At 65.0% G+C, this 14,174-nt stretch overlaps 2 protein-coding genes across 2 annotated transcripts; one reads left to right on the top strand and one right to left on the bottom strand.

Annotated features, from left to right (window-relative positions):
- Positions 1-1,698: 1,698 nt before the first annotated feature.
- BXZ73DRAFT_53317 (uncharacterized protein) lies at positions 1,699-3,431 on the bottom strand (the record flags this gene model as incomplete). Its single annotated transcript, XM_048020978.1, has 3 exons — positions 1,699-2,114; positions 2,171-2,564; positions 2,625-3,431. Coding segments are annotated over 3 exons (1,617 nt in total), but the record flags the coding sequence as incomplete, so codon positions are not given.
- A 9,249-nt stretch (positions 3,432-12,680) lies between these two features.
- On the top strand, positions 12,681-14,054 carry BXZ73DRAFT_105491 (uncharacterized protein; the record flags this gene model as incomplete). The annotated part of the gene is made up of 4 exons (XM_048016277.1): positions 12,681-13,077; positions 13,272-13,337; positions 13,394-13,920; positions 13,986-14,054. The coding sequence occupies 4 exons, from the start codon at positions 12,681-12,683 to the stop codon at positions 14,052-14,054; spliced, it is 1,059 nt and encodes a 352-aa protein (XP_047873662.1).
- Positions 14,055-14,174: the final 120 nt, after the last annotated feature.

Here is a 14,174-nt window from a genome sequence, read left to right as displayed (position 1 = left end):
CCAAGTTATTACTCGGTCTTTTAGTAGGGCTGGCACATGCGGACGAGCAGCACTGTCGTATCGGCCGTCAGTTGGGTCGATCGCGGGTAAGTTGTCTGTTCCACAGTCTTCTCTCCGTTTACCACAGCGACGTATTGTCTCCGCCAGGCTGCCGGTTCACGGTGTCAGCTTCATCACGTCAGCAGTCGGGCGTTGGAATTGGGATTCCGCCCCCGGCAACAGCCGAGACCCCTTTGGCGCTGAGCCTGCACTCCGCAGATTTTGTCTCTCTGCCCGATACATCACCAGCTGAAGATGACGGTTTTGCTGTTATAACACAACGAAGGTGTTTGTCCCATGCTAGAAATTGCAATCCATGCAGGCCGGCTCTTGCAAACGCGCAGTATCATACCCATCGATGACAGTGACAGTCGAGTCACAAGTGAACAGTGGGAGTCCGTTCGTCTCCTGGCAATAACTTCATCTCACTTCGCTAGTTTCTTCTCCCCAGACGTCTTAGACACGCCCAGTCGACTACTGGCTCCGCGTCCACCCATACGACATGCCACTGGCGACTGAGTACTGACGCTTTGTTCACGTGCGGTGCGGTGCTCTTTTCTCGCTCGATCTCCAGAAAATCGGGGCCTCACGCTTGCGATGTTCTACTCGACTAATAGAACCCCCGCTCCTGCGCAGACCCGACGGGCTGCGTGCCTTAGCTTGAGGTCAAGCAGGGGGACGAAACCCGGCCGCCTCGGACCGTCCAGAATAAAAGCGCCTTTATCCCGGGCCAGACAGAGGACCATCCGCCTGGAGGTAAAGTCACCGTCGAAGGCGATCGACAGTAGACGTCGGCTGATCGGCCGAGCGGGCCCCCACAGACCGTGGGGATAGAGCCGTTCGGTAAGATTATCGACGTTATCCTGGCCCCGCGGCTCTAGGGCCACCGACGTCCTCGGTTGGCGCAAGCTCGTCAGGATGTTGGCGACGATGATCATCTAACGGACGACGGTGAGCTACTCGTCGGCGACTCACGGGTGCGATTTTGTTCGCACCCCGGGGGGTTGGTCCGGAGACGCGTGCTTTTGAAAAGTTGGTGCTCGTTAGTACAGGGGAGCGTTGGGAGTCAAGCGTTGATGGCACTGCTGGGGAGCCTGTACAACACGCGCGCCGAAACGGTTTGTAGCACCGACGTTTGGGAATTCCTGGCCTTTCAGTTCAAGTTCCTCGGCCGGCCATACCATCAAAACAAATGATAATGACCCTCGAGCAATCTCATCGTGTGGTTGACTTCTCACCTGGCGAGTTCCGTGTTCGTCTAGCCCGTCGACGAGAGCGGGTGCCATCCGCAGGCACTCAGAATACGGGACACGCGGCGAGAGATTCAGACAGAACGTATGATATACAGCGATACAGTAAGAGCACCCAGGGAAAGCTAACGGTGACGAGACGAGCATAAGTACTACGCGCCGTGCGCGCGCGGGCCCGAGGAAAGCGAGACCAAGAACGAGGTACAGGAATGCGACTAGTGGTTAAATCAGACGAGTACGGGGGTGCAAAATAGTGCGGGGTGAGGGGTGCGGGTGCAGGGGAGAGCGACGGAGACAGCGGTGGCAAAGGTCTAGCTGGGCGGGTAGTGATACAGGGTGCGTGGTGGTGGTATCAAGAAGATGGTATGCAAGATGACTGTCCGGGAAGCGGGAACGTCGCGCAGCGACGTCATGGCGGAGGGTCCGAAACGGAGGGTGCGTGCACGACAAAGTCTTCTAGCCGCGCCGACCCTGGGTTGAACCACGAGGCGGTGGCAGCGATATTATCGAGCCGGGACGGCCACAGACCGTCCCCCACAGCCTCGAAGCACCGCGACCGTAGCTTTGAGACGAGTGCAAAGTTGTTCAAGAACCTGTGGCGACGGCGCAAGTCAGAAAACGAGCAACCCGAGAAAGCACAGAGTGGAGACTCACGGTACCACGTCGATTGAGAGTCAGACGCGTACAAATCGCCGTACCGTCCGCTTGTTGTCGTCCGGGAGTACCCCGACGACTCGAACGCATACGACGCGGCCGCGGCCTGGTACGGCGCCCGCGAGCCGCCACCGAGCATGTACTGGCCTGGCGCGTGGGACACACGCGACACTATCAACCGCGGCATCTCAGCGCATACACTCAGCTTCGAAGCGGAACGCACTCACGCGAAGTCTGCACCGAGGGCTGCGTCGCCTGCCTCCGGTAGTGCCCGGCCGTGTCCACATCGACCTCGCCCGTGTACCCCGTCCGCATCACCCAGCTCAGCGATTGCGCTGGCGTAACGGCTGCGGCGAACGTGGGGCTGGCGCCGCTGGGGATGGACGCCGAAGAAGAGGTGGTGGTGTCGGCCACGGAGCCGTACGCGGATGACCCGTCCCACGAGTCGTCAACCGAAGGCTGATACTGGAGGTCGACGAGCGGCGACGAGCGCTCGCTCGTGTGCGAGGACACCGCTGGGGACGGCGCGCGGTAGAATGCCGGGCGCGACGACGCAGCCTCAAAACCCGTGGTGTGGTGAGCGGACTTGTGGCGCTTTGAGCTGTGGTGCCTGTGGCCGTACTCGTGCGCCGGTGGCAGGGGCTGGTGCGGGACGGGTTCTGGGACGGGTGGGGGCGGGACGTATGCCGGGGTGGGGTCGAGCTCATACGCCTGCCAGGGGTCGAGCTCGACGGGCTCCTCCGTGAGCGGGCCGACCTCGATGCCGCCGCTGCCGGGCTGGGTCGCGGCGGAGCAGATGCCGTCGTGCATGGCGAAGTTCTCGAGGCGGAAGGAGGACATCATCTTGCGCATCATCGGGGGCGCGTGCGTCGCGCGGAGCGGTACCTCGGCCATCGGGGACCCGTACGGCTGCTCGGTGGGGGTGAAGACCTCGACGATGAAGCCGCCGTCGGCTGTGTCCTCCTCCTTGATCGGCGGGGGTGTGAGCGGCGGGGAGAGCGGGGACGAGGCGGTCGTGGAGCCGGAGGTGGAGACGGGAGAGGAAACGGGGTCGATGGGGTCCATTGTGTAGAGGGAGGACGCGTCCCAGTGAGTGTGGGGGATGGCGCGGGACGAGGAGTGGGCGGAGGAGACATTGGCGGGGGCGAGGTTGGTGGGGGGAGCAAGGGACGAGTAGGTGCGATGAGCTGGAGTGTACGCAGACCGGGCGGCAGCGGGTGCAGATGACGCAGCGGGATACGGGAAAGACGATGATCGGGAGGAGACTAGAGGGCGGGAGGAGTGATAGTCGGCCGGGTAGGTGGAGAGAGAGGATGTCGGGCCGGAGTGAGCCGGATGAGGGGATGTCGAGTAGGAATGGGAGTGGGGAGAGTAGGGTGCGGAGGGATGGGTGTCCCAGTCGAAGGAGGGGGCGGGGGCGTAGGAGTCAGCGGGGGTGGTGCCGGTGACGGCGTTGAGGGAGGGCTGGGAGTAGGAGAAGAAGGCGGCATCGGAGGGGTAGGGGCGGGCGGGTCGGGGTAGCGGCGGGCGTACATGGGGATGATGGGAGGCGGTGACCGGGGAATTACACAGGCGGGGGCCTATATGTCGCCGAGGGGAGTGGGAGAGGATGCGCGCGGCGGCGGAGGGCGAGATCTGTCGCCCACCCCCGCTTCGTTCTTCGTTCGCCTGCCCTCGCCCACTCCCCCACCGTCGCTGGTGCGCCGAACTGCCTTATCGAGCGAGCTTCTCGTTGCGATTCGCATGTTTGACGGACCAAACACAAGATTGCGATCGGACGGCAGCCCCCAGCGAGATCTGCCCGGCCAGGAACCTGTCTAGGCCCCATTTGCGTAAATGCCCCGACCGGGCCTGTCGGCGAGCTCCCCGAGTGCGCGAGCATGGCCAACGGGCACGTTCCCTTTGCGTTCAGCGCCGCTCAGCGGTGGATCGATTCGAGCGGGCGGCCATTCCAAGCTTGCTTTCGCTGGGTGGCCTCATCGACGACCACGAGCACGAGAAGGAAAGGCAGACCCACCTGTCGCGCGTGCCGGTCGGCCGGTCGTTCTGTGGCCGTTCCGTGGACGGAGGGTCGCCGGGTGCGCTGGCGCTGGAAGTGCTCCTTACATAAGCACGATCCCGCCCCCAGCGGCTGATTGTAGCGGCGGCGGCGCGGGATCGGTTTCGTGGTCCTCTCCCGGCCGTCGGCATCCTCTCGCTCTCATCTCATCTTCTCCTCGACCTCCACACAACACTCCGACCATCGTCAGTGGTCCACCCGTCGAGCTCTGCCGCGTGTACTCGCGTCCCGCTCGCGCGCCCCCCGCCACACGGTTCGCCGAACAGCGACGCGCCGCCACACGACGCGGTCTGCTCCCGCGCCAGCAAAGCCTACCGGCCGCCCTCCGGAGCCAGGCCAGGTCGAATCGAATCGAACGCTTACACCTCCGAACCCGCTCTCCCGGTGCCCGGTCCGCCCGCCCTCGCCCGCCGAGCCTTGCGTCCGCGCGATCCGGGGGCGAACCTAGACCGACACGCACCCCCCGACGCCCGCCGCGGCCCTCATTCGCATCCGCCCGCATGCCGCCGGGAAGCCCTTCTTACCCCCGCAACGAATCCTCGAGTCCGTCCGCCCACGCTCGCCGTCGTGTGCGTTCAGGTTCAGTCGGTTCCAGGACTCTTGCCTGACGGCGCACGACGGTGATGCATTAGCTTCCGGATGGCTTCTGACGGCTGCGCACCGAACCCGCCCGCCCACGCAGCCGCCCGGTCGCAGCTATGACCAATTCGGCTTAATGTGCTGGTTTTGCATAAGACGAGTATGACTGGGCGCCTCCCTCGCTTGTCCCTCCCAATGACGTCACTGTGTTCAGGGGTGCAAGAGGCGCCGGTGTGCGGGATCTGTGGCCGGACTGCCCGCGGGCACTGCGAGCGGACATGTGCGCGCGGCGAGGGCCAGGGCTTATCAGACAAACGACGCCTTCTGGCTTCATCGCGATGCTCAATGTTCACGGCGCAGTGCGCGCACCCTTAAGTGAGCCCGGGAATGACGAGCCGAGGCCAATGCCGCTGGGGCACATCAAGTTTGGTGCAGATCGTGCCGTCACCTACGCCCTCGTAATGCGTGCCGATTCGAGGGGGCCGCGCGGCCGCGAGTGCATCCGGCGACGCGCACAGAGGGCCGTGGACGGGCTGCCAGCGAGTGGCGAGTTCGAACTCTCTATGCCCACACATGCCTGATCCGAGCCTCGATATGGGGCGGGTGGCCGCATGTCGTTTGTCTGATTTCATAGTTCGTTCTCGAAGCCCTTCTTTTATTGCGCCGTGTCTCTTGGCGAATGTGTCGGCTATCGCATGAGGGAGCGGGCCGTCGTCCATAGCTCTGCATGTCCATGACAAGCTAGCCGACATGGTCAGCTTCCACGAATGCTGCACGGCACATATCGAGTGAGCATCCGTGGCCACTGAGTCAGCCGTCGCACCGGCTGCTTTAGCCAGCCCGGGTCCACTCCAGCCCGTGCACGTTCAGAAGGCGGCTCGTACAGAACCGCGGTGGGGCGAAGCTAGCGACCACCGACGTCGCGAACCCCGCACGCACGCGCGCCGTGCTCCGTACGCTTAGTCCACGCGGGGCTCTGTGGCTCTGTGCTGTACCAGACGGTTCTCCCGCGGCGATTTCCCCGAGAGCGCGGTGCGAGAGAACGCAGTCTGTCGGACAGATGCGTGGAGATGGACGAGTCTGCACGACCACGGACGTCTTCCCCTTGGTCTTCGCCGTCGCCCACCCGCACGGCGCGGAGCGTTACTCGCCGAACGAGCCACACCCAATCGACGCGACCCCGCGGCTGAAGCCTAACGCCGCACTGTCTACGCGCAGCAATGAGTATATTGTGTGCATTCAGCCCTGTGCCCGACAGTACCCGCGTGCGACCCACAGTGCTGTGCCAGGGCACCTCAATCCACCGCGCTCGATCGCCAGCCCTAGTGCCAGGCGGCCCGTCAACTTTCGAGCCCAGCGGCGGCCCCGTCGCCTTATCGGGACGGCAAACACGGGTCCGCGATCGTCCGCCGACACAGTTCAGCTGATACTTATTGACTCCGCGGCAGGGCAAGCGGGGCGCGATCGCGGAGGGCGCATTCGACGCCTGCCGGACAACGTTGGAGGTCGACAATCAATGTAATCTCTTCCGTCACGCGTCCGCCGCCCTCCTCGCGCCCGGTTCCCCGCCGCGCCTCGTACGTACTCGCGCTGCCACCAGCCGTGCGCGTGCGCCCCCTCCGCCACGCGTCCTTGCGCTGCAAATCCGATCGCGAAGGCCCTCCTCCCCCACGCCCGGCCAGCGCCGCAGCGCACGCGGGGGTGGCGATAAGCTGCAAGCGCAAGCGTGGGTGGGGCCCAGCCTAGCCCGGGGAGAGGGGATAGCTGCACCTGCGGTAATATTGGCCACGGGGACGAGTGCGCTGCTCATCCTATGCCGGAACACCGTGGGCGTGGTGTCCGCCCGGTCGCTCTGGTCACCAGACCGGGCTGGCACCGCGGACGTGCGCAGTTCGGAGGTCGCGACTGTCCGGAGCGCAAACCCCGGGGCAGCGGGGACTGGGACGAGGGCGTGGACGCGCCGCAGTGATCTGCAGGCTCAAGCTTCTCCGGGGCCCGCGGCTCCTTCTCTTCGACTTCCTCGACGAGCTCGGGAACGCTTCATGATCCTGTCCGAATCGTCTTCAGGAGCGGGTCCAGAGAGTGCGTGCAGCGACTCACCCTGGTTGCAGCACTGGACATAGCCAGGTCGATCGTCGTCCGTCGTGGGTTTGGGCAGAGGAGCGGGCCGCGCGTCCCGGCGGGGCTCCCGAGTCGCGTTCGGTGCAGCGCTCCCGCGCTTCTTGCTCCCACCCGTGAACGTCCTCCACCCCGGGCGGGGCTTTTTGAGCTGCCTTCAACCAACCTTCCAATCAATGCCGTCATTCTGCCGGCGGGCTCTCTCCTTCTCCCTTACGGCCCGTGGTGATCACAAACACAGGCAGATACAAGCCTTCATTGTCTAAAAAAACAAGGCCACAAACCGCCAGCCCCACGCGAGCCTTCCGTCCGCCCGCTCACACGCCTCCAAGTGGGTAGGTTCGAGGGTCCGGACCCGCGCCGTCATGACGTGCGCGCGCGTCGTCGGCGACGTCGGTCCTTGGAACCACCCTCGCGCGCGCGGGGACGCCTCTCCCGTCGTCGCCGCCACCGCCGTCCGGCACGCCCGCACGACGCGGCGGCCTGCAGCGGACACCGATGATCAGCCCCGCGCCCCGCCAGGCTGCAATGCAATCTTCACCGTACGTACGCACGCCCGCACGCCCGCACGCGCGTCCGCCCCGGGACGAGTACGTACGCCCCGAGGTGGGGGCGAAATGAACCCATAGACGGGCCCGTGCGAGTCCGCGCGCCGTCGACGTCGAAGCCGCGAAACCGCTCCCGGCGCGCGCAGGAATCACCAGCGCGGCCAGGCGTCGACATCAACCCCCCCCTCCCCCCTCCCCTCTCTGCGCGCGCCGGCCGGCCGGTTCAGTTCAGTTCGGCGAGCGCGGGAGCGCCGCGCTGTCCCCGCTCAAGACCCCGTCGACGAAATCGACCATCGTCGCAGCTCGAGCGCACGCGCCGCGCCGCGGTTCCTTCCTGCGCGGCGCGTGTCGCCCCCGAACGCGCGCGCAGGCACGCGTCGGTGCGTCGGTGTCCAGCCGTCCCCGCAGTGCCGCCGTCCGCGCTGCACAATCCGCCCACCGACCAGCCGCCGCCGAGGTCGTCGCGCGTCGCTCTTCCCCGCAGCCCCGACGAACGTCGTGCAGAGTGAGATGCCGTCGAGGGTGGCCCACGGTACGATGTCGGCGCTGACGGGCCTTCGCTCGCGCACTCGCCAGATGGCACCTGTCCGGGCGGGCGGGGGCGGGCACGCAGTCGGCGCCGGGCGAGCGGAGACTTCTCGCGCTGCGCGGCCGCGGGTGCCATGGTGGTGCACACGAAGCGAGGCGTCGTTCGTACGACAATCTCGCCGCTTTGAGCGAAAGACACAAGGCGTGCCCGGCGACACAACACCACACACGGTGCCTCCCAGCTGGAGGCGTCGAACGGGCGGATGCACGGCGGCGATGTGGTTAGGTCATGGTCGCGCGCAGCGGTGGTCAGTGGTTCGATCGACGTCATCGACGGCTCATCGACATCGCTTTCTCCCATACCTCTTCGCTGCGCGTGGACGGCGGGTTCGCACAGGAACGGACGGGGGGGACAGCGTGGCCCGGGCGCACACCAGCTTTCGTCCATCCATCTTACTCATTTGGAGGCCGGCGCCCCGAACGGGCGCACCGACTGCCGCATCCAGCCGGATCTGATCGACCCGCGGACAGGGTCCAGCTGGTCGCCGCGACTGCCAGATGCGCCCCCGAACTGAGCAGGACTCTCCGTCCACGCAGGGGCACGCTCCCCCGCGCCTGCGCGCGTCCCGTACGTGCGCGCGCGTTCTAACGCCTTCTCGCCGCGGTCGCCCACCAGCACTCCCGCTCGCCCCGCTGCGTGCGCAGGTCAAGGGAGGCAGACACCCCTGTCTGCGAGCGCATTCAGCGGCGGACCAGGGCCCTTCGCGTTCCCCGCTCCCGTCCTCGCGCGCGTCGCGTCGCCGACAGACAGGACCCGAGTAATTGCCATGCATCTGCACCGCGCATCTCGCCTCTCGCCACGCTCGCCTGCCCGCGACCGCGACCGCGACCTCGCGCGCGGGAAGGCACGGGGACACGGCTAGTCAACTGGCCAGCCCCCGGCCGCTCCTGGGACACCGACCGCGAACTCTAGATAACTCTAGATGTCAAGGCGCTGGCAGATCACGACCCACATATCTGCACATCTGGGACCTGTGGCCACACGCTACCTACCGCGCGCCCGGACCGAGCGAGATCTCAGGCGAGATGCCTCACCATCGCGCGAGCTCGAGGCCGGACCCACCACGGTGGGCTCGGGCGGCACGGACCACCACGCGGGCCGCGCCGCCTCCTGTATGCACGCTCGTGCGCCCCAGGACCACGCTCGAGTCCTCGGGCGCACGGGCGCCCCCCGCGCAGTCGCACGCACGCTCTAGCAGATGGGGGGCGAGCCCGCGCACCAAAAAACGAACGGAGGTCCGCGCGGGTGGTCCTGGTCCGCGGACGTGCGCGCGCGCGCGCCGGCTACTCAACCCTTTGATCGCAGGAGGAGGCGGCGGCGACGGTCGGGAGGGCAGCGCGGCGGTGACGGTGGCTATCTCGCACGCGTGGGTATGTGCGCGGTCGATCGCCTCCGGGAACGCTGGACCCGACGGGTGGTCTGGTAGGCGGCCTGCCCGGTGCGGACGGCCTGTGTGGTCCCCCCTTGATCGCGGTCTAACCAAGCTCCGCATTTGTTCTCGCTACCTCGCTTGAATCTTCGTGTCCCGTGAGCGTTGGACCAGGGGCGCGAGGCCACAGCGAGGGCCGCGGTCCACCTGGCACGCCTGCGGTAGCACATCGCCCACGGCGTGGCCGCGCCCACCGACGGCGGCTACCCGCTTCCCAAACGCAGGCGGCGGGACGGCGGGGCGGCCGTCCACGCACCGCACGCGCGTTGCCTCCTGGTCGCGGACGGCTGGGCCTCACGTACAAATGCACGCCGTGGATCTTCGCCACCCCCAGCCGATCGTGCGTCCGAGGTCCGAGGCGGGCGCACCCCGAGCGTCCGTGCAGGTCGGGCTCGCCTGGGGGTGCGATCGGGGAGTCTTCGCGCGACGTAGCACATACTCCATACGCAGGGTCGCGTCGAGGTGGTTGCGTCCTATGAAGGGGGTCACGACGCTCGACACCAGCTGCAGGGTGGACGCGCCGGACCAGATCTCAGGTCCGTCGCCAGTGCCACGCCTGTGGCCAATCATGCCACGGTCGGTCCAAATGGCCTGCAGCGGGATTGCCGTTCTGCGCGCCGTACGTGTACACAGCCCCACCGCGCTCCCGGAGCAGCCACAGGCCTGGCCGCGAGCAAGGGATGAGAGCTGAGCCAGCGCGACCCGCCCACGAGCGAGAGCTGATCCCAGCGTGGCCCGCCCATGTAGCCAATTCGGGCCGCGAAGGGCTCCCTTCCTCCTCGTCCTCTTCTCCCGCCGCGTCCGACGGCGAGGAACCGCTCGCGTGTCCGCAGACGATCCGCGCGGGTGTGGGCGGAGCGAGGCCGCGCGACCGGGGCGTTCGGGCGAGGCGATCAAGTGGGGGAGGAACGTGGTCCGTCGCCCGGCGGTGCTCGCACCTGCCGCGTTTGCTCTTCCGACCCTGGACGCGTCCGGGCGCGGGGGCGTGCTTCGGAGGGTGACGAGCGCACCGCAGCACGAGGGACGGGCGGGCGGTTCGCCTCCGCTGCGTGTCGGAGGACGGGAGGCACGGAAGACGGTGGCTTTGTTGTCGGTTCGTCGTCCTCTGCTCACAAGAGCGAAAGGCCAGCACGGGCGCGGCTGTAGTCTCGGTGTAAGCCCGTTGCAGACTCGAGGATCGTCAGCACAGTGGGGCCGTCGTCCGCCACGGTCTGGACAGAGACACCCAGAACACACGCACCACCACGTCGCCCGTGGGCACCACAGACACAGTCCCCGCTCGCCCGGGCGCGTTTGTCCCCGCCTGCAGAGAACCCGCCCGGACGGGAAGCGCACCTGCCCCCGCCCGGCGCACGAATGGCGCAGATCGCCTCCCGTGCGGGTGGGCTCGCCTCGGGTCTTGGGGCGCGGACATCCCGCGTGCCACCGGCATTCAAACCGGCCAGCGGCACGGGCGTGCTCGGACCGCGGTCGCGACGGTCGAGCGTTCAAGCTCGAGAGTCGAGGCCCGTGTGTCCGTCCCGAACGACGGCTGCGGCCGCCATGGTATCCACGGCTCATCACCGGCGTGCGTGTGCTCCTCTCCCGCGGCCGCGGCTCTGAAGGGGGCGAGAGATGGCGGAGCGTGGCGGTTTGCGTCAAACGAGGAGAGCAAGCGGAGGCTAGGCGGTGGGGTGCGTGGTACTGTGAGCGAGGGACTCTGGATACCAGTCGGGTGAGCAGGTTGTAGTCGAATTCAGGCGCTCGATCGGAGCTTGCGGCAAGCTCCAGCAGGGAGAATGCTCACGGTCACGTGTGGTTGCTGGTCGATCAAAACGACCCGGTGAGTCAGAGGCTGGCCACTCAGTATCTCTCTTCTGTCAGTGACTATGTGCCCTACTTATGTCACGAATTCGCCTCAGGATCAGGCACTCCTCTCCCACCCGGCGATGGATCGTCGCCGGCTTCTGAGATGCGATCGTCGTCAGGGCCGTTCCCGAGATGACCGACGAACACAAAGGAGACGTGAATAATGAGGGATCCCTTCTCCATCCTCCCTTTGTATGCCCACCCGGACAGGTAGGCCGCTCACAGCCTCTCCGTCGAGTCTGGTCGTTGCTGACCGAGACCACCGAAGCGGTCGGGACACTGTCAAGAGTCTCCGCGTCAAACGCGTGCGATTTGCTCGCAGACGTAAACCTGCGCCAGCGGAACGCCAGGTACGGACCATCGTCGCCTTCTGCGAAGATTTCATGTCGCTCAAAAATTTTCCGCCAAGCGGCATACGCGCACCCAGGGGTGGATCAGTGGGTACCTGTTGGGACATCGTTATCGTCAGTCATCTTGCCGCGAGATACGCTTCCAAGTTGCCGCAGCGTCCCCTTGACAAGGATGGCATCGTTTGGAGAAGACCTCTATGAATAGAAGGTTGAAATGGAGGCGCCTGAGCATATCGTGCGCCCAGCGTCCTATTTGCTCATCAACTATCAGCCGCACTAGAAGGATTCGAGGATCTCGCGCCTCTCTTGTGCTCGGGCGGATTCTGGCGGAGTCCTCTTCCTCCGAGTCGCGACACCAAGAAAGCATCGATATGGACGCGGCTCCATTCCGTTTCAACTTAACACCCCAGTCACTCCCAAGACCCGCTCGCTATGGCGTCGCGCCGTTGTCTGCTCTCACAGCCAACCTTGTTCATTCGGTCTACTATCAACCCGATGCCAGATCTCCAACGGCAGATGCGGTTGCATGAAAAGTCATATCTAAGATGCCGAACTCACGGGGTGTTGGTAATGTGACTGTTTACTTCTCTCCAGCGACCGAATCGATCTTCTGACGGGCTCATGGGCCGTCACCTGGTATCTTCCATGTCTTCCGACCGCATTGTGTGTGGTTCTAATATAACCTTGTTTGCCATCTTCTTACACTTGGTCGACCACATCGCTGCCTCAAGGCAATGATCCCTAAGAACATCCGACGGTAAGACTGATAGAACGCGACGGGAGAACATTCGCTGATTACAATTCTAGCCCTGATCATGGAAGTCGCGCCACATTAATGTCCCTCGCGCGAATTCGAGTCGCTCCGAGAGCGCTTCGAAATCCGAGTACAGCTTGACACTCGGAGTCTCGGACACCGCCTTGTGAAACGTGACACACTCTCGCAACGTCGGCGCTACCATCCTCTTAAATGCGACCTGTGCAGCGCAATAGGGGCTTCTTTCCGTTCTCATCGCCTCATCCGCCATGTGCTCGTTCGCCACTCTCCCTGCCGAAGTACTCGACATGGTCCTCCGATCCGTCGACGACGACACGCTCTGCAGCTGTTCGCTGGCGAACCGCGCGCTCACGGCCCCACCCGCCGCTTCCTCTTTCGCGGCGGTGGAAGCGTCAAATCGCATCGCAAGTTCGACGAGTTACGAATCAGTGGAGACACCTCCATGGTCGCCCCCTTCCTCTGCACGCTTCGCCTGCTAGAGCGCAAGGAGGACGTCCACCCGTGGATCCACGTCTTTCCGTTCATATTCCCCAAACACCTCTCCGCCACCCGCCACCTCACCCTGTCCGGTATCAAGTTCGACTGCAGGCCCCTGCATCCTTGGAGCTTCCAAATTTTCGGCCTTTATCTCGCCTCTCTTACCGACCTCACGATAGACCACGGGAGCTTCTATGACTTCGGGGAGTTCCAGAGGTTGATCGGTGCGTTCGGCAAGCTCGAGGCCCTCAGGATTGAAAACGTCGGCTTCCTCGTGGCTCCGCAGCGCTCGACCTCTGCACATGTTCCTGACTTTCCGCCAGTCACCTTGTTCTGGTTCGATTCGAAGGCGATCTCGAGCAGTCAGCCGCAAGAGAACTCTAGCGCAGTAGCCGCAGTCCTGGACTGGATCCTGCACCCCTCGGCAACGGCGACCTGCGGCACTGCGCCGCGCGCTCCGCCCGGAGAACAGCCTGGCGATACACAGCCTGCTTCCCGGAGCATCCGAGACCTGATGCTCTGGCCGCAGAAAGCTGACACGATTTCTGCTCTGCAGTCTCTCATGCACTCTCTGGGGCCGAGTCTGGTGAGCTGCAGCTCTCCATGCGCGAGTGGACTGGAGGTCTGATCGCCCGGGATCCGATGCCGATCGATCGACGCTGACGCCCTTCTCTCCAGGTCTCTGCATCGATCTGTCTCGCCAGCTCGAGCTGAGGGGGCTGCACCTCCGCGACGTCCACGCTGGGAACTACGCGCACCTGGACCGCGTGCTCCGCAGCCTCCCGCGGCCCGCGCTGCTCAACACGCTCGTCGTCGATCTGCACCTGTGCTCGTCTGGGGAGCTGCCCGTGCCGCGGGCGTACTGGGAGGAGCGGCTGAACTTGCTCTTCGAGAACGTCTTCGCCGGCCTCGCGCTGCTCAGGATCTCGCTCGACGCCCCCCTCGACCGCCCCTCGGATCACTGCCACGCCGATTTCCCGCAGCTGCTCGACACCCTCCGGAGCTGGATGCCTGCCTCCCTTCTCAACAGGCCTGGACTCTGGCTCTCCGGGCCTCTTCGCTTCGTCCTCCCCTCCCCCCTCCCCAGCACACTCCAGGCGCCGGACGGCGTCTCCAATGACGATGAACTCCCCCATGACTTCCCCAGTGACGACTCCTCCGGGAATTCCCACGACAGCAACATGCTTGAGGTTGTTGGTCCCAGTGTACTCCACTCGACGCATGGAGACACCACCCCAGGAGGCCATTGCCATGGAGATAGCCCATCCAGGGAGTGGACGGCCTCGCATCTGTCAAGAAGCTCGAGCTCGACCACATTCACGTGAGCCTAGCCGCTTGAAACATATCTCGTGTGAGGCGCCGCTCTGCACTAGTCTCCTTGTCATCAGATCACTGACAAGTTGGGATCTGCAGATTTATACGCCTCCGTTCCCGAGAAAGACAAACGACATACCCTCCC

The sequence above is a fragment of the Epithele typhae genome, assembly GCF_022376455.1.
Source record: "Epithele typhae strain CBS 203.58 chromosome Unknown BXZ73scaffold_66, whole genome shotgun sequence".
NCBI lineage: Eukaryota > Fungi > Basidiomycota > Agaricomycetes > Polyporales > Epitheliaceae > Epithele > Epithele typhae.
Note: the sequence above shows the minus strand (reverse complement) of the source record. Positions and strands in the feature narration are given on the sequence as shown.